Genomic DNA, 20,770 nt, shown 5'->3' with positions numbered 1-20,770 from the left:
TGATTTCTTTTCCACAACATTTAACATCTATTACCATTGTTTTAAAACTTGTACAAATTGAGGTTGAATCTTCTGTCAATCCAATCAATACTCGAATTTCGTGGAGTTCAAAATAGTTGAAGTTCAAAATTCACCTTATCAAAGGCTATTTTAACGTCTACGAATCATCTTGATGTATGTCTCAGTAGCTTTGTGAAGGTCAACAGTCTACGAATCACTTTGATAAATATGTACAAAAAAGTTGTAGAAAGACAAATAAGTAGTTCTATCTGCGTGTATTCTATTTTTATTTAGATTGCTTGTATTCAAAGAACAGGGAAATATAGAGATAATTAATTCAAGATTAGTTTATTGAGGGTTTTTCCATTTGTACATACCTACTACCTACTTATTTATCTCACCTATTTCACAAAAATTCCTATGATCTAATCATATCTTTCTTTCCAAAAGTGCTTAAAAATAAAAGAACTGCTATGAATTTTCTCAGACTTTATTGTATTTTATTAGCCTTTTATTTCCATTGCCCATGCCACCCAACAGTGTAAGGTACAACAATCATTCAACGTTGTTATAATACGATTTTTTGTTTTAAGATAATTTTAAATTGTGTTGAAGCCAATTTTACCTTGTTTCAAGCTGATTTTATCTTGTTTCAAGCTAATTTTACATTGTTTCAATCTAATTTTACTTTGTTTGAAGCCAATTTTACCTTGTTTCAAAGCTAAATTTACCGTGTTCAAAGCTAATTTTACCTTATTTCAAGTTCATTTTACCTTGTTTCAATCTACTTTTAGCTTATTTCAAACCAATTTTACCTAATTTAAAGTTAGTTTTATCTTGTTTCAAAGCTAATTTTACCTTGTTTCAAGCCAATGTTAACTTTTTTAAACTATTTTATCTTGTTTCAAGCGTATTTAACCTAGTTTCGAGCTAATTCTAGCTTTTTTATGTTAATTTCACCTTGTTTCAACCGTATTCTTACCTTGTTTGGGCGTATCGTCATTAGTTTTATCTTGTTTCAAAGCTAATTTTACCTTGTTTCAAGCCAATGTTAACTTTTTCAAACTATTTTATCTTGTTTCAAGCGTATTTAACCTTGTTTCGAGCTAATTCTAGCTTCTTTTATGTTAATTTCACCTTGTTTCAACCGTATTCTTACCTTGTTTGGGCGTATCGTCGGTATGATTGTTATCGTAGGCGACCACATCGTTATACTGGATGGTGTAGATCGCATTCCGATAGTCCCGGGTTCGATTCTCGTAGTCTTCACGTATACCTGCGATACCCTAATTTACATCATGAGTAGTAGAAAGTATTAGGAGGTAAGGACGAGACGTAAGTTAAGAACAGCTGACTCAGACTATAGGAAAGTATAGGACTATACCTTTTATAAATACCTTTTCAGTCAGACCAAGATTACGTATACCTGCGATACCCTAATTTACATCATGAGTAGTAGAAAGTATTAGGAGGTAAGGACGAGACGTAAGTTAAGAACAGCTGACTTCGTAGTCTTCGACTTCTTCCTCGACAATGTCGACACTGGTTGTGTCCGCATCCGGCCGGTTCATGTTCCATCTCTCTTCATTATGGAATTAGCTGTGGGAGAGACAAGGACAGAGAATTAGAATTTTTAAATCGATTTTTTCAAGCTATTTTTATCTTGTTGGTCTGGCTGGGGGACTTTAAACAAGGAGTATACCAGCCTGAAACTTCACTTGCTAAAGAAATAGCAAAGGTTGAGAGGATGTTCCATCTCTCTTCATTATGGAACTAGCTGTGGGAGAGACAAGGACAGAGAATTAGAATTTTTAAATCGATTTTTTCAAGCTAATGTTATCTTGTTGGTCTGGCTGGGGGACTTTAAACAGAGAGTATACCAGCCTGAAACTTCACTTGCTAAAGAAATAGCAAGGGGTGAGTGCAAATACCTTTTCAGTCAGACCAAGATTACTTATACCTGCGATACCCTAATTTACATCATAAGTAGTAGAAAGTATTAGGAGGTAAGGAAGAGACGTAAGTTAAGAACAGCTGACTCAGACTATAGGAAAGTATCAAGTTAGCTTGTCTCATAGTAGGGCTTCATGTATACAGGATGCTCCAAAAAGCACACACACAATTTTCTTTAAAGACGAGGCTACACTTTTTCCTTAAAGCTGGGGTTAAAAAATAACTCCGTTTAAGTTTTAATCTCGGTTCATACAATCTGATTGGCTATTTTTTATTATTATTATTTTTTAATCAACCAATCAGATTGCTTAATCCAATGGTTAACTTAAACCGAGTTTAAATTCACTTTGTATACCCGGCCATAAGAGCTAGGGCTTCAGAACAGGAGAAATCGTGGGTAACGCAAGAATAATTATTTTCATGAGAAATTTTAGTTCTGCTCTTTTATTTCTACCCCGGCCGGGACTACTCAAAGGGACACCCTGTATGAATGACCATGTAGGAAAGGGACACCCTGTATGACTGACCATGTAGGTTTGTAGGTAATTGTTGAACATGGACGTGATGTACTTGTAGTCAAATTAGTGCCACTATTGTCTATTTATATTGCGCATACAAACTTGTTTAAGTATTAGGGCACCCTCTTTATGCTTTATGTAGGTATTTATCTTAGGTTCTTGCACAAACGAATAGAATAGAACAAATTAGAATAGAATGGATGAGAATAGAATTTGTTTTGACTAACCAGAGTGGCCTACTCCACGAATAACTCCGCACTTCACACTTCTCAGGGGCCCCTCACACGTAGAAAATACATATTGACAAATGGTACAACTTTTTTTTTTCCAAGTTAGGTTTTTGTAGACCTTATTTCTTTCTGTTTTGACTACCCAGAGTGGCCTACTCCACGAATAACTCCGCACTTCACACTTCTCAGTGGGCCCCTCACGCGTAGAAAATACATATTGACAAATGGTAAATGGTACAACTTTTTTTTTCCAAGTTAGGTTTTTGTAGACCTTATTTTTTTTATTTTTTTTTTCTTCTTTTTTTGTGTTAGGTAAGTATAATAAATGCTTGTCACAAATGTCGTTCCCCGCTTCATACACTACGCTAAATTTTATGACTTGACTTGGATTTGAACCACCAACCTTCAGACTGAATGTTCTTTTATTTCGTTTACAGTACCACAGCGGAGATTTGATCCTTAAAGTGTCGGAATGTTCATCCTACTTCCAACTGATTCAGCACAAGACCACGGCAAACATTATCAACGACTATGCCAACTTTGCTGTCTAACCTAAAAGATGGGTTAATCTTAATACGAATCTTTGAAGTGAGTAAAATAGTCTAATTCACCTGCCTTGTAAGCGCTTGGTCGCGGGTTCAACTCCCGCCCGGGGCAAACTTTACCCTAAATAGATAAGGTTCGTTCTTGGAACGGCTGGCTTTCTCCCGTCCTGTTTTCCTTCTCTCTTCGATTTCAGGGCGATAAGACTTCTTATCGCCCCTATGTCCCTATGACAGCTCCCTATGTCAACAGACTAAATGTTCAATTCCTACCTTCGAACAACGGAAAGACTAAAATTTCATGATATGACCCCTAGAATGGCAGAAAATAAAAGAGGGTTTCTTTTCAAATTCGAAACATTGTTTTTATATCGTAGTTATCATTGTTTTTATATTTTTCCTAAGAACATACATGGTTTAGTTGGTTTAATCTATGCATTCATTCTAGTTATTTACAAATATTTATAATTCTAATAATTGGGTTTAAAGCTTTCCCTTTTGAAAAAGACCATGTAGGTTTGTAGGTAATTGTTGAACATGGACGTGATGTACTTGTAGTCAAATTAGTGCCACTATTGTCTATTTATATTGCGCTTACCAACTTGTTTAAGTATTAGGGCACCCTCTTTATGTAGGTATTTATAATAGGTTCTTGCACAAACGAATAGAATAGAACAAATTAGAATAGAATGGATGAGAATAGAATTTGTTTTGACTACCCAGTGGCCTGTTCCAAGAACGACTCTGCATTCCCCACTTCTCACTTTTTACTCCACGCGTAGAAAATACATATTGACCCGGACATCGATCAATGTCGACTGAACCGTCCACAGTGCCTCGACAACACATAGATTCATCTCGTCAATCGATATCGATTATCGATCGACGGTCACACCTTTGGACATAATGGACACACTTTTAGAGGCCTTGAAAATACTATCGACTTTTTTCTCCTCAACATTCTTTTTTTAAAAAGTTAGAACTTTCAAGGGTATACACAACACTTGGTAAAACAAATTAACATCAATAGGGGAAAATGAAAACAGATCGCTTTTTTTTTGTTTTACAATATTATTTTATTCACTACCATACCAGGTTTCGTCAGTTACGGCATCTTCAGTGGTATTAACTGACGAAACCCGGTATGGTAGTGAATAAAATAATATTGTAAAACAAAAAAAAGCTGGATCTGTTTTTCATTTTCCCCTATTGATTCTTTTTTCATTTTCTTTTTCGTTTACAGTACCACAGCGGAGATTTGATCCTCAAAGTATCGGAATGTTGTTTTTTTTTTTTTTTTTTTTTTTTTTTTTTTTAAACAGGTCTTGATTATTGTTCCATAAAATGTAGGTAATGTTATTAAATCAAATATATAAGACCTTGTTTAGACTGCGAGAGTAAAGAGACTTTTCAGTCCTATGCTGGTAGTATAAACAAGGTATATTCTAATTATAATTCTAAGTAGTAACCTATAACCTAACCAATAATAAACGGGTGACTAACCTAACCTTAGTGAGTAACACCTAACCTTAGTGAGTAACACCTAACCTTAGTGAGTAACACCTAACCTTAGTGAGTAAAAGTTTCGTACACAGAAAGCCCACTTTATGACTTAGGTGTAGGGGCAAACAGCCCTAAAGGATGGGTTAATCTTAAGACGACTATGAAGTGAATAAAATAGTCTGATTTACCTGCCTTGTAAGCGCTTGGTCGCGGGTTCAACTCCCGCCCCGGGCGAACTTTACCCTAAATAGATAAGGTTCGTTCCTGGAACGGCTGGCTTTCTCCCATCCTGTCCTCCTTCTCTCTTCGATTTCAGGGCGATAAGACTTCGGTTGTCACAGCTCCCTATGTCAACAGACCAAATGTTCAATTCCTACCTTCGAACAACGGAAAGACTAAAATTTCATGATATGACCCCTAGAATGGCAGAAAATAAAAGAGGGTTTCTTTTCAAATTCGCAACAGTAGTTATCATTGTTTTTTATATTTTTCCTAAGAACATACATGGTTTATTTGTTTTAATCTATGCATTCATTCTAGGTAGTTATTTACAAATATTTATAATTCTAATAATTGGGTTTAAAGCTTTCCCTTTTGAAAAGCCCACGACACGCCACTAAAATATCTTTGGATTTCTTTACAGAATATTGAGGACCATTGGGAAACGAGCTCTTTAATTGAAGATTTCGAAGTACAAAGAAGGTCTAAGTTACACCTAGGGAATCAAGGTAAAATTTTAGAAACCAATGGATGTACTGTTAAGGAATCGAGGTAGAGTTACACCTAAGGAATCAAAGAATAAAATACCTAAGGAATCAAGGTGTACTTTAGAAACCAATGTACTATCGTTAGAAAAAGTTACAATCGTAGCTTGAATACAATTTGTTTTATTTAATCATCGACCGTCAGAAAAAGTTACAAGCTACCACACTCCATACCATCATGATTAGGAGACACTGTAATTCGAGTCGATTTCCCGTGGAAGGGTGCCAGTCCAAATTGAAATCAGACGTATAGTTCCCATTGTAATCATAGTTTGAACTGTTCATATAATCTGCTATGACTTGACCCGGGTAGTCTGTTATAATGATACGAAGCATTGAGGACCATTGGGAAACGAGCTCTTTAATTGAAGATTTCGAAGTACAAAGAAGGTCTAAGTTACACCTAGGGAATCAAGGTAAAACTTTAGAAACCAATGGATGTACTGTTAAAAGGAATCAAGGTACAGTTACACCTAAGGAATCAAAGGTACGCCTTAGAAACCAAAGATTATCTAAGGGGTCAAGGAATATTTGAGAAATCAAGGTACCCAAGAAGGTAAATGGAACGATTCAAGAATTTCTTGGGGATGAAAGTTATCCCTCCAATTCAACCCATCAGCATATCTAAAACCTGGAAATCAAAAGTACGCCTTAGAAACTAAGAATTACCTAAGAAGTCAAGGTTTACTTGAGAAACAAACCAAGGTTCAACTAAGGAATCAAGGGAAACAAGGTTTTCTTAGGGATCAACGATATCCCTCCAATTCAACCGGTATGTTTGTCTAAAACCTGTGGAAGATGCAGTTTGAGTTTTTAACCTTTTTACGACTTCAATATTTTTAAATATATCAAAAGTACGCCTTAGAAACTAAGAATTACCTAAGAAGTCAAGGTTTACTTGAGAAACAAACCAAGGTTCAACTAAGGAATCAAGGCAAACAAGGTTTTCTTGGGGATCAACGATATCCCTCCAATTCAACCGGTATGTTTGTCTAAAACCTGTGGAAGATGCAGTTTGTGTTTTTAACCTTTTTACGACTTCAATATTTTTGAATACCCTACGTTCCAAAATTCCAAACCCAAGGGGAATCTAGTTCCCTTTAGAGATCTGGCCGAACCAACTTGACTCTTCATAGTTCAGATCCCTAAGAAGCTCAAATACTTGGGAGTAGACTCTTACATCGGGAGAAACAAATAGTCCAGGACAGGAGACCGTGGTACTCAAACCAGTGAAATTAGTCCAGGCAGCATAGGTCCCAAGTAATATTTTCGGAAACAGACAGCAGCAGAGAAATAGTCCAGGCAGCTTGGTCCAAATTCATACTCTTAGTCCAAGCAGCGTGGGTTCCAATTCATCACTTGGGAGTAGACTCTTACATCGGGAGAAACAAATAGTCCAGGACAGGAGACCGTGGTACTCAAACCAGTGAAATTAGTCCAGGCAGAGGTCCCAACTCACATTCTCGGAAACAGACATCCGCAACAGCAAAAGTAGCCCAAGTAGCTTGGATCCCAAATTTATATTCTTAGTCCAGGCAGCTTGGATCCCAATTCATATTCTTAGTCCAGGCAACTTGGGTCCCACTCTGACATCTTGATGCATCGAGAGTTTATAGTCCAGGCAGCGCGGATTCATATTCGCGGAAACAGACACCCGCAGCAGCAGAAATAGTCCAGGCAACGTTTGGTGTTTCGCCAGCACTTGTTAGGTCTGGGACGGCCAGGCACCTCATGAACGGCCACACCCGCATCTGAGAATCTCACTCGCCGTCTCCCCTCTATCTCCGCGTCTGATTGAGATGATGTCCGCGAGTGATTAGCGCCGTCTGTGAACAGAAACCAGTGGCGGAGTTGTAGAAGGGGAGCGGGGAAAACCCTCTTTATTTGGGGGTCTTTACACAAGGGATTGTAAAAACCCCCTATATGAAGGGGTCCTTTACACAATGGATTGTAAATTTTGTTTGAATTGTTGTATTTATCTTGAGAAATCGCGAGAGAAAGGACACATGTCATATTGTTGACTAGGCCAAAAACCAATTAGGTTTCAAATGGCCATGGAGGTAAGGTAATTGAGAACCCACTACAATTCCATCTGTGGGACATACCTGTGTACCCTTTTAGACTACGAGAGTAATGGGACTTTTCAGTCCTATGCTGGTAGTATAAAGTTATATAAACAAGTTATATTCTACCTATGATCTAATCATATCTTTCTTTCCAAAAGTGCTTAAAAATAAAAGAACTGCTATGAATTTTCTCAGACTTTATTGTATTTTATTGGCCTTTTATTTCCATTGCCCATGCCACCCAACAGTGTAAGGTACAACAAACATTCAACGTTGTTATAATACGATTTTTTGTTTCAAGATAATTTTACCTTGTTTCAATCTAAATTATCTTGTTTCAAGCTAATTTTACATTGTTTTTGTTGGAAGCTAATTTTATGTTTGTTTGATAGATCAACTCACCTAGCTGCTTATGTTGTCACAAATGTCACACCAAACACACATTGAGTAGAAATTTTTAGACTAAAATAGGTCCTTCTTTACAAACAAAAGCCCGAGTAGGTATTAAAATTGAACTTTACGTGAACATTTTAAACACATCAAGCTTGCTGTCGAAAATCAATAGATCAATGATCAAACGAACTGTTTACAAAATAATAAATTTTATTAAATCTCTAATAGGTAGCTACTCGTATGTATTACGTACTCTTATTTACGTAGGTATGTTACATTCCATTCTTGCAATATAAATAATTAGATACCTAGTATCAAAAATCTTGGAGGTTAAAAAAATTAACCAAACTTGGATATTTAAAAATTGAACCGAACTTTTATGCACTGATGGTTACAAAAAACAGATACACCTGTGGGCACTATACCTTGAATTCTAAATTTAATGTTAAATTTACGTAAAAATCGTAACTATTTTGTTATAAACTGTTTATAAATTGAGGGGGAAAATATTTAACATAAACTTTTTTAATTATTAATAAAGCATTATTTATTCAAATGATTTACGTTTTAACGTCGCGCCGTGTCCGTAGTCTTCGACTTCTTCCTCGACAATGTCGACACTGGTTGTGTCCGCATCCGGCCGGTTCATGTTCCATCTCTCTTCATTATGGAACTAGCTGTGGGAGAGACAAGGACAGAGAATTAGAATTTTTAAATCGATTTTTTCAAGCTAATTTTATCTTGTTGGTCTGGCTGGGGGACTTTAAACAGGGAGTATACCAGCCTGAAACTTCACTTGCTAAAGAAATAGCAAAGGGTGAGTGCGAAGGGCATCCACTCGTAAAATTTGTAGTCAAAACCAAATGGCAGCCCAAAGAAATCACTCTAAGCTAGGACCGATTTAGAGGCTGAAGAAAAACGCCGACCCCGTCTGAACACGGGAAAAGGCGAAGACAGGATAGGAGAAAGTCAGCCGTTCCGAAAACGAACCTGTCTGTTTAGGATAAAATCCGCCACGAGAATCGACCCCGCGACCCAGCGCTTACAAGGCAGACGCTCTTCCCTAGCTAACTAGACTGGCCAATGGCTATTCACAATATTTATTTCCATCTGAATAGATAGAGAGTTTATTCAAGTCACGTATTATTCAGGCAGGTATGTTTTGTTTCTAGAGGTCTTGGATTAGCGCAATTAGGCACAATATCACCATTAGTATAATCGGACAACCTTCGAGGTGATTCTGGAAGCCTAGCAATAGAGAGTTTATTCAAGTCACGTATTATTCAGGCAGGTATGTTTTGTTTCTAGAGGTCTTGGATTAGCGCAATTAGGCACAATATCATGATTAGTATAATCGGACAACCTTCGAGGTGATTCTGGAAGCCTAGCGTCGAGAAGGGTCCAGGATCGATTCCCGGTGCGGTCCAAAAATGTTCGGGCTCTGCGCTCAGTGTGTTTCAGATTTCCCTTTGTGAATTTCTCTCGTGGAATTGGCCTCTATTGGACATAGTAATAAATTATGTCGAAGGGGGGTCAATAAATTATGTATTATATGTTTGTAATAACAATATAAGAGGTTATGCTTATTTTACTGCTCGAATAGGACTAAAGAGTCCCTTTACCCCAGCAGTAGGCTATTATTGTCAGAGGGCAAATTCTCAAAGAATATTGATAAATTTTATACCTCGACTATTTCTAGGATTGAACCCACGTCCTCCTGATTAGCAGACAAGGGAATTGATTTTTAATCTTTTTTTTAACTTTATTATTATTGTTATTTTTTAATCAGAGATGGAAATTGTGGAGAAACGAGAACCTGCGTTTTCTATGTAAGATTTTATTTGTGTTGAGTGTTGTTGTGAGCGCCACAAGTCTCTTTCCCAGCAGAAGGATACTAATGTCAAAGGCTACTTCTAAATATTATTGTGGGCAAATTGTCAAACAATACATATAAATATTGATAAATTGTATACGTCGACTAGGAACTAGGATTGAACCCACGGCCTCCTGATTAGCAGGCAAGGGTATTGATTTTTAATATTTTTTTAACTTTATTATTATTGTTATTTTTTAAGAGGATTAGCCGTCAGCTCCCCTGTAAACGTGTTTAATTGTATAAATCACCACACAATACTTTTGCATAAGCATCATATAGGTATTCTCTTGACCTAAATCCTAACAAAAGCTCTCGACCTCCTCCTCTGTCGTTCTCCTCCTCCTCCTCCTCCTCCTCCTCCTCCTGCTCCTCTCCCATACAATATAGTAGAGGAGAGGGGGGTAGAAGTATTTTTACAGGTTGTAACCGTAAAGTACTGTCCCGGCAGTTTTTCATATAGGTGGAAGTATTTCTACAACATGTAACAGTCAAGCTGTAAAGTGCTATTCTCTTTGTTTATTGATTCAGAATTTTGAGGACCACCCACCCACTTTCTGTACAAAGTCCTTACCTTTGCCAATTTCTACAACATGTAACAGTCAAGCTGTAAAGTGCTATTCTCTTTGTTTATTGATTCAGAATTTTGAGGACCACCCACCCACTTTCTCACACTTTCTGTACAAAGTCCTTACGAACAATATAGGATCAAGCGACAGATATTTGATACGACCGAAACTCACGAGGCACTCAAGTAAGTGACTTCCACTCAAGTGACAGCATATGGAGGGGAAATGAACGCTATTGGGGGGAAAACTAGGAATTTTTAAAGGAATTTTCAATTGTGTTAAGTAAGCATACTTAATTACTTACTGAAATGCTTGTCACAAATATCGATCCCCAATTATTACACCTAGATAAATTTTATGACTTGACTTGGACTCGAACCACCAACCTCTAGATCCAGAGTCTACCGGTGCTAAGCACTACACCATTGAGGTTGTTAAAACGCGTTTGTAGTGGTTGACGCGTTGGGCTTCGGAACTGTAGGTTGGTGGTTCGAAAAAAAAAAACTATCCGAGATGGGTTTTTTCTTTGGGAAGCCTATGTTTATCAGAAAATTGTGCCTTTTCGAGCCAAGTGTTGTTACGCTTGGCCACCCGGAGGTCCCGATTAAAACTCAAACGAAGTTTAAAACTCACTTCGTGGACCCTTAATATAATAATAATAATAATAGTGCTTATTTATACTGCTCGAATAGGACTGAAAAGTCCCTTTACTCCAGCAGTAGGCTACTACTATTACTGTGGTCAAATTCTCAAATTATATTGAGGATAAAATTCCATACCTCGGCTGGAATTGAACCCACGTCCTCCTGTTTACCAGGCGAGCGCCTTGACCACTACACCACCGAGGAGGCAGGTGGCAAATAAAGTAGGTAAAGACCTATAATTAACCTATTATAATGCTCCATTGCTGATAGTGTACTTAGTACCTAACTACCTACAATCCTACATACCAACCTTGCTAATGTTGTGATATTATACTCTACAGTTTAAGTAATCTGTATGGTGGAAGAAGTAAGTAGGACTCAAGCGAAAGGGACAAAAAAAAGGGAGGGAAGGAAGAGAGAGGGAGAGGCAGAAAAAGAGAGGAAGAGAAAGAGAAACAACCACCTAATATTTCGGAAGGAAAAAGTTTCGGATGATGTACCATCCTACCAACCGTCGAAATGACTTCCATTTGTCTTGTGAAAACTTTCGACAATGTCTAATGTTGTTTCCTCCGACTAAAAGCAAGGGGAGTTTGGACATGGATATTTAAGGACACCAAAATTTAAGGTAGTGCCTAGGTAGGTAGGTAATAGGTAACTACTTGTAGATTTTGACGTTAACCAACACGCGCTTTATACTGTAAACTCTTTAAAGTGTACAGTGGAAATGGCTGAACCTACACTTGGTTTCTAGAAAAATATAGAGCTAAAGAGAGGTAGGTACTCGTATATATTTCTTCCTCAAAAGTGAGTAAAATGGCCATTAAAGAGCAAGCAGTGTGCACGGTAAGCAACAATGGTGCAAAGTTTACTGATAATTTTTCACTTCATTATTTTGAGCTTTGGGTTTGAAAAAAAAGCGTTTGTTTCATTATTTTTTTGAACCCAGAACCCAGCAAAAGCGAAGGAAAAAAAGGTGGCTTTTAACCTTAAAAAATGAATCCCAGGTCACCAACTCCGCTGACTTCTGACACTAGAAGTTATTAAAGTGGTTCAGAAACATAATTCCCATTTCCATTGTCTAGCGTCTATTGTAAAGTTACATCACTTAGGGATTGATGGTACGAGATAAAACGGGCAAAACGGCTCATGTTATCTCGACAAAGATTCCCTGTTCTCTAAATGTTCAAAGTTACATAGTTGTACACTACATTATGGCGATAGAAATCGATATCATAATAATAATAATAGACTCTTGAGTGGAAGGTAACCACTAGGCGAGGTTAACGCCGGAGGCGTTTTCTACCACCTAACCCTTAGAGCTCCATTATTATGTGGTCAAAATCTCAAATAAATGAGGATAAAATTCCATGCCTCGGCTGGGATCGAACCCACGCCCTCCTGTTTACCAGGCGAGCGTCTTGACCACTACGCTACCGAGGCAGGTAGCGTTGCACGAAACGAATTTTTCTTCTTCGCTTTTTTTTATTATTATTATTATTTTTTCTGAGGCGTATACAAATAAATTAGTGTGTTCACACTGCCAATTCATTTGTTAACGCCTCACGAAAAAATACGAGAGCAAATATTTTGTCGGTGGTGGGCATCGGTTCTTGGACCAGCTGCGTGGCAAGGAAGCTTACCACTGAGCAAGATTCGTAGAAGCTTAACCCATCCTTTAGGGCTATTCGCCCCTACACCTAAACCTCAGAGTGGGATTTTTGTGTATGGAGTTAAGCTGAGGAGAAAATTACCACTGAGCTAACTGTTCCCCTGATTATGAAGATTAATGTGTTCCTTTACCTTGAACAAATGGACTTCCATTGGAAGAAGTCCATTCGAAGGATGTAGCTCAAACAAATTGTCAAATAAATAAATTCCTTTGTTCTCATTATTGCTTACCGTTATATGTTTTTGGATACTTGATCGTTTTTCAATGAACTCGAGTTTCACCTACTTTGTAGACTTTATCAAGGAAGCTCAAGTCGGATCAGAATGTGATTCAGAACAAAATGCACTCCTTGGATGCTGTGTTCACTGTCAAACTGGTAAGGAACAAATTAACAGCCCTTGAACGTTAATAATAATAATAATAATAGACTCTTGAGTGGAAGGTAACCACTAGGCGAGGTTAACGCCTAGGCGTTCTCTACCACCTAACCCCGAGAGCTCCATTATTTTGTGGTCAAAATCTCAAATAAATGAGGATAAAATTCCATGCCTCGGCTGGGATCGAACCCACGCCCTCCTGTTTACCAGGCGAGCGTCTTGACCACTACGCTACCGAGGCAGGTAGCGTTGCACGAAACGAATTTTTCTTCTTCGCTTTTTTTTATTATTATTATTATTTTTTCTGAGGCGTATACAAATAAATTAGTGTGTTCACACTGCCAATTCATTTGTTAACGCCTCACGAAAAAATACGAGAGCAAATATTTTGTCGGTGGTGGGCATCGATTCTTGGACCAGCTGCGTGGCAAGGAAGCTTACCACTGAGCAAGATTCGTAGAAGCTTAACCCATCCTTTAGGGCTATTCGCCCCTACACCTAAACCTCAGAGTGGGATTTTTGTGTATGGAGTTAAGCTGAGGAGAAAATTACCACTGAGATAACTGTGCCCCTGATTATGGAGATTAATGAGTTCCTTTACCTTGAACAAATGGACTTCCATTGGAAGAAGTCCATTCGAAGGATGTAGCTCAAACAAATTGTCAAATAAATAAATTCCTTTGTTCTCATTATTGCTTACCGTTATATGTTTTTGGATACTTGATCGTTTTTCAATGAACTCGAGTTTCAACTACTTTGTAGACTTTATCAAGGAAGCTCGAGTCGGATGAGAAACAATCAAGTATCCAAAAACGCAAGTACATAATTCATAATATTGTCAATACATAGGATGTCTAATATAAACCTAACCAATAATCCTTTGTTTCCTCAGGATGAAAAGAAGCTGTCCAACTTGGACGGAGCATTGCGCGATCTAGCGCCCACTCTTCCGGTGTTCCTGTGTCTACAAACCTACGCCGAGTCTCTGTGTGAAGCCAGACGCGCCTCTAACTTTCAAATAAATAAATTCCTTTGTTCTCATTATTGCTTACCGTTATATGTTTTTGGATACTTGATCGTTTTTCAATGAACTCGAGTTTCAACTACTTTGTAGACTTTATCAAGGAAGCTCGAGTCGGATGAGAAACAATCAAGTATCCAAAAACGCAAGTACATAATTCATAATATTGTCAATACATAGGATGTCTAATATAAACCTAACCAATAATCCTTTGTTTCCTCAGGATGAAAAGAAGCTGTCCAACTTGGACGGAGCATTGCGCGATCTAGCGCCCACTCTTCCGGTGTTCCTGTGTCTACAAACCTACGCCGAGTCTCTGTGTGAAGCCAGACGCGCCTCTAACTTGCCCTCCGTATGCGTCCAGTGTTCGTCCCCCCGTGACCTCATCAAGCATTTGGACACCCTAGCGCTTGAGTGCAATGCGATGTCTACCTCCCCTCTAGTTGTAGTACAACCTAAACAGTTAGGTAAGTAATAGGTCTAGTTTCCTTTCGGAAAAACGGTTTCTTTATGAAAACTGATCCATCTTATACAGGTACTACCACGCCACTTAGTGGTTGAACTATTTCCCTATTTTCCTTTAAAAGAGGAGAAATTTTGCTTTATAAGAGGAAAAATCGTTTTAGTTTCCTAAAGGAAAATACGACCAGTATGTTTAACTGTTGGATTAAGTCAGGCTTGTCCAACCCGCGGCCCGCGGGCCGCATGCGGCCCGCGAGCTCATTTTTGCGGCCCCCCCGTGAGTTGAGTTTTTGCGGCCCGCCAACTCTCTACCTTGGTCTCTTGCGGCCCTCGGGTGCCCTAAGGTTGGACAACCCTGGATTAAGTAATCTGATTGGTTGATTTGAAACTTTCTGCAAAATAACATCCCACATCAATATTTAAACTTGAATCAAGTTCAAACTCACATTGTGATCACAACTATGAGGCGATAAAGAACATCCTTGTCCCACTCTTGTCCCATCTTGATTTCTTTTCCACAACATTTAACATCTATTACCATTGTTTTAAAACTTGTACAAATTGAGGTTGAATCTTCTGTCAATCCAATCAATACTCGAATTTCGTGGAGTTCAAAATAGTTGAAGTTGAAAATTCACTTTATCAAAGGCTATTTTAACGTCTACGAATCATCTTGATGTATGTCTCAGTAGCTTTGTGAAGGTCAACAGTCTACGAATCACCTTAATAAATATGTACAAAAAAGTTGTAGAAAGACAAATAAGTAGTTCTATCTGCGTGTATTCCATTTTTATTTAGATTGCTTGTATTCAAAGAACAGGGAAATATAGAGATAATTAATTCAAGATTAGTTTATTGAGGGTTTTTCCATTTGTACATACCTACTACGTACTTATTTATCTCACCTATTTCACAAAAATGTCTCACTTTACCCTTTATTTCCATAGAATCCTACATCAGTCCAAACGTATTCCAAGACATTTTCCCCCTCTCCCTGGAGGAGCTGGTCCACATCTCTTCAGACCTGAGTCCTCACGACTCCTACACCTTCGCGCCCACGCACACCAAATCCCCCGGCCTCGCGTATTCTACCGAAGTTCTGCCTGTGTTCTTTGTGACGTCACTGTGCTCCAGTTATCTGCAGCCCCTGCTGGACCAACTCCTGTATCCGGCCTTGTGCTCGCGAATTCCGGGCCAGGTATGTTGCGATTTACTGAAAGGGGAACAGGGATCTCAAAGGCCCGATCGATCCTGAAACTAGTAAAAATCCTCTAACTTGCCCTCCCTATGCGTCCAGTGTTCGTCCCCCCGTGACCTCATCAAGCATTTGGACACCCTAGCGCTTGAGTGCAATGCCATGTCTACCTCCCCTCTAGTTGTAGTACAACCTAAACAATTACCCCGTGACCTCATCAAGCATTTGGACACCCTAGCGCTTGAGTGCAATGCGATGTCTACCTCCCCTCTAGTTGTAGTACAACCTAAACAGTTAGGTAAGTAATAGGTCTAGTTTCCTTTCGGAAAAACGGTTTCTTTATGAAAACTGATCCATCTTATACAGGTACTACCACGCCACTTAGTGGTTGAACTATTTCCCTATTTTCCTTTAAAAGAGGAGAAATTTTGCTTTATAAGAGGAAAAATCGTTTTAGTTTCCTAAAGGAAAATACGACCAGTATGTTTAACTCTTGGATTAAGTATTCTGATTGGTTGATTTGAAACTTTCTGCAAAATAACATCCCACATCAATATTTAAACTTGAATAGTTCAAACTCACATTGTGATCACAACTATGAGGCGATAAAGAACATCCTTGTCCCACCCTTGTCCCATCTTGATTTCTTTTCCAACACATTTAACAACCCGCGGCCCGCGGGCCGCATGCGGCCCGCGAGCTCATTTTTGCGGCCCGCGAAGGCCCGCCTAAAAAAATGGGGAAAGAATCAACAAATCCTTTGTACTCTCCCTGTCGTAAAAGGCGACTAATGAAGACACCGGTCCCTGGCCAATGGCCGGATGGGCAGATGAGATTGCATAAACAATCCAATGGCCAGAAGGGCAGATGAGCTACACCCTATGACAGGGGAGCAGTTGTCATAGTATTGGCTGCAGGTGGAGGCAGAATGCCGGAACAGCTGTAGTTCAAACAACAAGAGGCGATCATGAGATTCATGATGACGGCTGTTGTCCTGCGATGGGGTGGCAAGGAGAAACCTCCTCATTTCCTTCTCAAGTGCTAGCTCACACTTTGACTTATTATGATGGCTTCATCTAGATTAAAATATTCCGGAAACAAAAAGAGCCCTCAATCGGATTTCCGGGAGGTGCCTGGTTTAGATGCAGCTTCTCAAAATAATTCAATCAATCCTAAAAAACAGAATATCTTGAAAATAGGAACGTGGAACGTAAGATCACTCGGAGTCCCTGGAAAACTTGAAAACATATTATTGGAAATGAAACGTTTGAACCTGGAAATTGTTGGAATGAGTGAAATCAAATGGAAGGATCAAGGTGATTTCTGGGAACACAATTGTCGAATAATTTACTCTGGCGACTCAAAAGGCATTGCTGGTGTCGGAATAGTGCTGAATAAAGATTGGGGAGGAAGAGTTAAGAATGTTGTGCTGTACAATCATAGAATAATGCTGGTCAAACTTCAACTAAATGACAAAGAATGTTTGAATTTACTACAAGTATACATGCCAACGAGTAGATGTACAGAGGAAGAATTAGAAGAGGTGTATGACCAGATTGATGAAGTGTGGGAAATGATTGAAAGAAATTCTAAGGTGATCTTGTTAGGTGACTGGAATGCCGTGGTTGGAGACGTAAAGGAGGACAATGTCACAGGAAGCTTTGGACATGGAACGAGGAATGATCGAGGAAGTAGATTAATTGAATTTTGCAAGGAAAAAGATCTTATAATTTGCAACACCCTTTTCAGTCAGCCTACGAATAGAAGATATACATGGACAAGACCTAGTGATAAAAGAAGATTTCAACTCGATTACATCCTAGTGAAAAGAGAACAACAAAAACACGTCTTACAATCCAAAACCTACCCAGGAGCCGACATCCATTCTGACCATAACCTTCTATTCATGAAATTCAGAATTAGCTCAAAGAAGAGAATTAAGAGGAGTGTGAAGAAGACAAGGTATGATTTGGAAAAACTCAAGGAAAGTGAGAATAAGACAAAATATCAAGAGGCAGTGAATGTTAAAATCAAAGAAGTCAAGGAGGTACCAACTAGAATGAATGATAAATGGAATGCGTTTAAGAACTCTATCAAAGAAGCAGCGAACCAAACATTAGGAACACTGAAAAACGTACCTAGAAAGCCATGGATTGATGATCATATTATAAAACTGATTGAGGAAAGAAGAAAGTATAAAAACGCCACAGATATTGAAGACAAAATCAAGTATAGATACTGGAAGAATCTTGTAAACAGAGAGTGTAAAAAGGCAAAAGAAAGATGGCTGAATGATTTGTATAAGGAAATTGAACTACATCTCAAGGCTGGTAGAATGGACAAGGCATACAGCTTGATCAATAAATATTTTGGACAGAAAAAAATGTGTGGTAATACTGTTGAAGATGAAAATGGGAAATTGCTGTTTGAGGATGTAGTCATAGCTGAGAGATGGAAAGAATATGTTGAAACACTCTATAATGATGATGAGGATATAGAAGACCTGAGGAATGAAGAAAATGATGAAAATTTTGAGGCTGAGTTAACTAAAACAGAATTTGATAATGCCTTGAGACACCTAAAAGGAAAGAAAGCCTATGGAAAGGACGAAATACCTGCAGAACTGCTTCACGCCTTAGATGAAGAAATGAAAGATGTGCTGTATGTCATCATCAAAGAGATGTATGAGAAAGGAGAGATTCCCGAGGACTTCAAGCAGAGTAGGATGGTCATGTTGCCGAAGAAAACTAACAGCAGGAAGTGCAGTGATTTCAGAACGCTGAGCATTCTCTCCCATGCATCTAAGATATTGACAACCATAGTAAAGAAGAGAATTGAAGATAAGATTGATGCCAATTTAGACAATGACCAGTTTGGATTTCGCCATGGAAGGGGTACGAGGGAAGCGATCCTAGCACTTAGACTAGTAGCTGAAGAAAGTTTCAGAGTTAAGAAACCATTATTCATTGCATTTGTTGATTTGCAAAAAGCATTTGATAATGTGAGCTGGAATGTACTGTTTAAGATCTTGGAAGAAATTGGTATCAACTCAAAAGACAGAAAGGTTATCTACAACTTGTACTACCAGTGTGGTGCTATTGAGATTGACAATATCTTGCATGGAGGACTCTACAGTGTCTGGCAGACCTTCTAACAGTATCACCACTACTTTGTCGCCACCTAGGGAACAAAGAGGCAGAAAATTATTAGTAATTTCCTTTAGGAAATGGGCTGTACGGGTTACTTTTTGGTGTTTTCATGTTGCCCCAGCACCTAAATGGGAGGTAGTGTCTCTTGTCACCAACCTCAGTGGTGTAGTGGTTAGCGCGGTGGACTTCGGATCTGGAGGTTGGTGGTTCGGGTAGTGCATTAGGCAGGGACAAGCATTTATGACAAACATTTGTGACAAGCATTTATGCTTAACAAAATTAAAATTCCTTTTAGTGCCTCTTGTCGCTCATCTGATGAGGAACATACTACGAGATGAGCATGCTACTAATGCTACTACAGGACCACATGAGTCTAACGTAGCAGCTGTTGTTGTTGTTTTTTTTTTTTTTTTTTAGGGGGAAGATATTTCTAAAAAGTTTTCAGAGCTCACTAAAACATAAAATAACTAATAAGTCTAATAACTCACCTTTCTCCAGAAGCTTGGTCATCTCAAGTACGACACAGCTGCTCCAGATTTCTCCCACTAGTGTGTACGGGCCTTGTTTTTGAATAGCCTTCAGGGATCGGGTTAGGCCCTTGGCATATTCAGCTATGGATGTCACCTTATAACAGAATGGAACGAAGTGAAGTTCATGTTTTAACCATTTTTTCCTTTAGTTTGTCTGACTGTTTTTCACCATTGTAAATCTCGAACGGATTGACCGAATTTAAGGAAAATTGGAAAAAAATGTTGAATACATTAAGTTTTTATTATTATTATTATTATTATTTTATTTTATTTTAATCGTTCCAAGCCCAATCCGGGCCTGTGGGAAATTGGAAGCTCTAGGGAATTCTTTGTTGCACTATATGTCCTGGATGGTTTGTGCGATTTTGGTGAAATTTGGCAAACATGGCAAACATGTTAAACATCTAAAGGCCAGCCTAATCAGCATAGGAGGTAGGCCTGCTTTGTTTGTTTGTCTGTTAGCTTTTTTTATTTTTAATTAGGGGAATTCCGAAAAAAAAAATGTTGAATACATTAAGTTTTTATTTTTATTATTATTATTATTATTATATTTTAATCGTTCCAAGCCCAATCCGCGCCTGCGGGAAATTGGAAGCTCTAGGGAATTCTTTGTTGCACTATATGTCCTGAATGGTTTGTGCGATTTTGGTGAAATTTGGCAAACATGTTAAACATCTAAAGGCCAGCCTAATTAGCTTAGGAGGTAGGCCTGCTTTGTTTGTTTGTCTGTTAGCTTTTTTTTATTTTTACTAGTTTCAGGATCGATCGGGCCTTTGAGATCCCTGTTCCCCTTTCAGTAAATCGCAACATACCTGGCCCGGAATTCGCGAGCACAAGGCCGGATACAGGAGTTGGTCCAGCAGGGGCTGCAGATAACTGGAGCACAGTGACGTCACAAAGAACACAGGCAGAACTTCGGTAGAATACGCGAGGCCGGGGGACCTCTAGGTCTCCCTCAACAAATCCTTCATTAACCCATAATGTCTTCTGCTTCAGGATTCCCCCCAATAAAATCCAAGCTAACTAAACTGACATAAATTAACCCTTTGTATCCTCCCTCTAGGTCTCCCTCAACAAATCCTTCATTAACCCATAATGTCTTCTGCTTCTGTATGTTCACTGTTTAAGTTTTAAAATATTTCCACAACTTCAATTTTTTGGGGTATTACCCTACACATTCCAAATTTCCAAACCCTTGGGAGTCGAGCTCATTTTTTGGTCTCGAGGGATATTTGTCCCAAACGAAGCAACCAACTGGACTGTTCATAGTTCAGATCCCTAAGAAGATCAAATACTTAGGAGTAAACTC

At 38.6% G+C, this 20,770-nt stretch overlaps 3 protein-coding genes and 3 long non-coding RNA genes across 6 annotated transcripts; 4 read left to right on the top strand and 2 right to left on the bottom strand.

Moving 5' to 3' along the window:
• Nucleotides 1–1,078: 1,078 nt before the first annotated feature.
• LOC103518820 lies at nucleotides 1,079–8,546 on the bottom strand. Its single transcript, XR_541869.3, has 3 exons — nucleotides 7,979–8,546; nucleotides 1,506–1,599; nucleotides 1,079–1,256 (listed from the first exon to the last, which is right to left on the bottom strand). It is a non-coding gene; the product is annotated as an uncharacterized LOC103518820 (long non-coding RNA).
• On the top strand, nucleotides 3,112–6,146 carry LOC108253623. Its single transcript, XR_001809788.2, has 3 exons — nucleotides 3,112–3,289; nucleotides 5,390–5,517; nucleotides 5,972–6,146. It is a non-coding gene; the product is annotated as an uncharacterized LOC108253623 (long non-coding RNA).
• A 4,500-nt stretch (nucleotides 8,547–13,046) lies between the features above and the next one.
• On the top strand, nucleotides 13,047–14,082 carry LOC113471391. The gene is made up of 2 exons (XR_003394112.1): nucleotides 13,047–13,103; nucleotides 13,997–14,082. It is a non-coding gene; the product is annotated as an uncharacterized LOC113471391 (long non-coding RNA).
• A 161-nt stretch (nucleotides 14,083–14,243) lies between these two features.
• Nucleotides 14,244–15,785, top strand: LOC103518823 (the record flags this gene model as incomplete). The annotated part of the gene is given in 3 exon segments (XM_026830519.1): nucleotides 14,244–14,270; nucleotides 14,349–14,592; nucleotides 15,535–15,785. Coding segments are annotated over 3 exon segments (522 nt in total), but the record flags the coding sequence as incomplete, so codon positions are not given.
• Nucleotides 15,786–16,848: 1,063 nt separating this feature from the next.
• LOC103518822 (craniofacial development protein 2-like) lies at nucleotides 16,849–18,787 on the top strand. Its single transcript, XM_008483906.1, has 2 exons — nucleotides 16,849–18,729; nucleotides 18,773–18,787. Exons 1-2 carry the CDS (start codon nucleotides 16,849–16,851, stop codon nucleotides 18,785–18,787), a joined length of 1,896 nt encoding a protein of 631 aa, XP_008482128.1.
• LOC103518821 lies at nucleotides 18,535–20,405 on the bottom strand (the record flags this gene model as incomplete). Its single annotated transcript, XM_008483905.2, has 3 exons — nucleotides 18,535–18,962; nucleotides 19,420–19,555; nucleotides 20,274–20,405. Coding segments are annotated over 3 exons (399 nt in total), but the record flags the coding sequence as incomplete, so codon positions are not given.
• Between the last annotated feature and the right edge of the window lie 365 nt (nucleotides 20,406–20,770).

This window comes from Diaphorina citri, unplaced genomic scaffold, assembly GCF_000475195.1.
Source record: "Diaphorina citri unplaced genomic scaffold, Diaci psyllid genome assembly version 1.1 scaffold2373, whole genome shotgun sequence".
Taxonomy (NCBI): domain Eukaryota; kingdom Metazoa; phylum Arthropoda; class Insecta; order Hemiptera; family Psyllidae; genus Diaphorina; species Diaphorina citri.
This window is presented reverse-complemented; position numbering and strand designations above follow the sequence as displayed.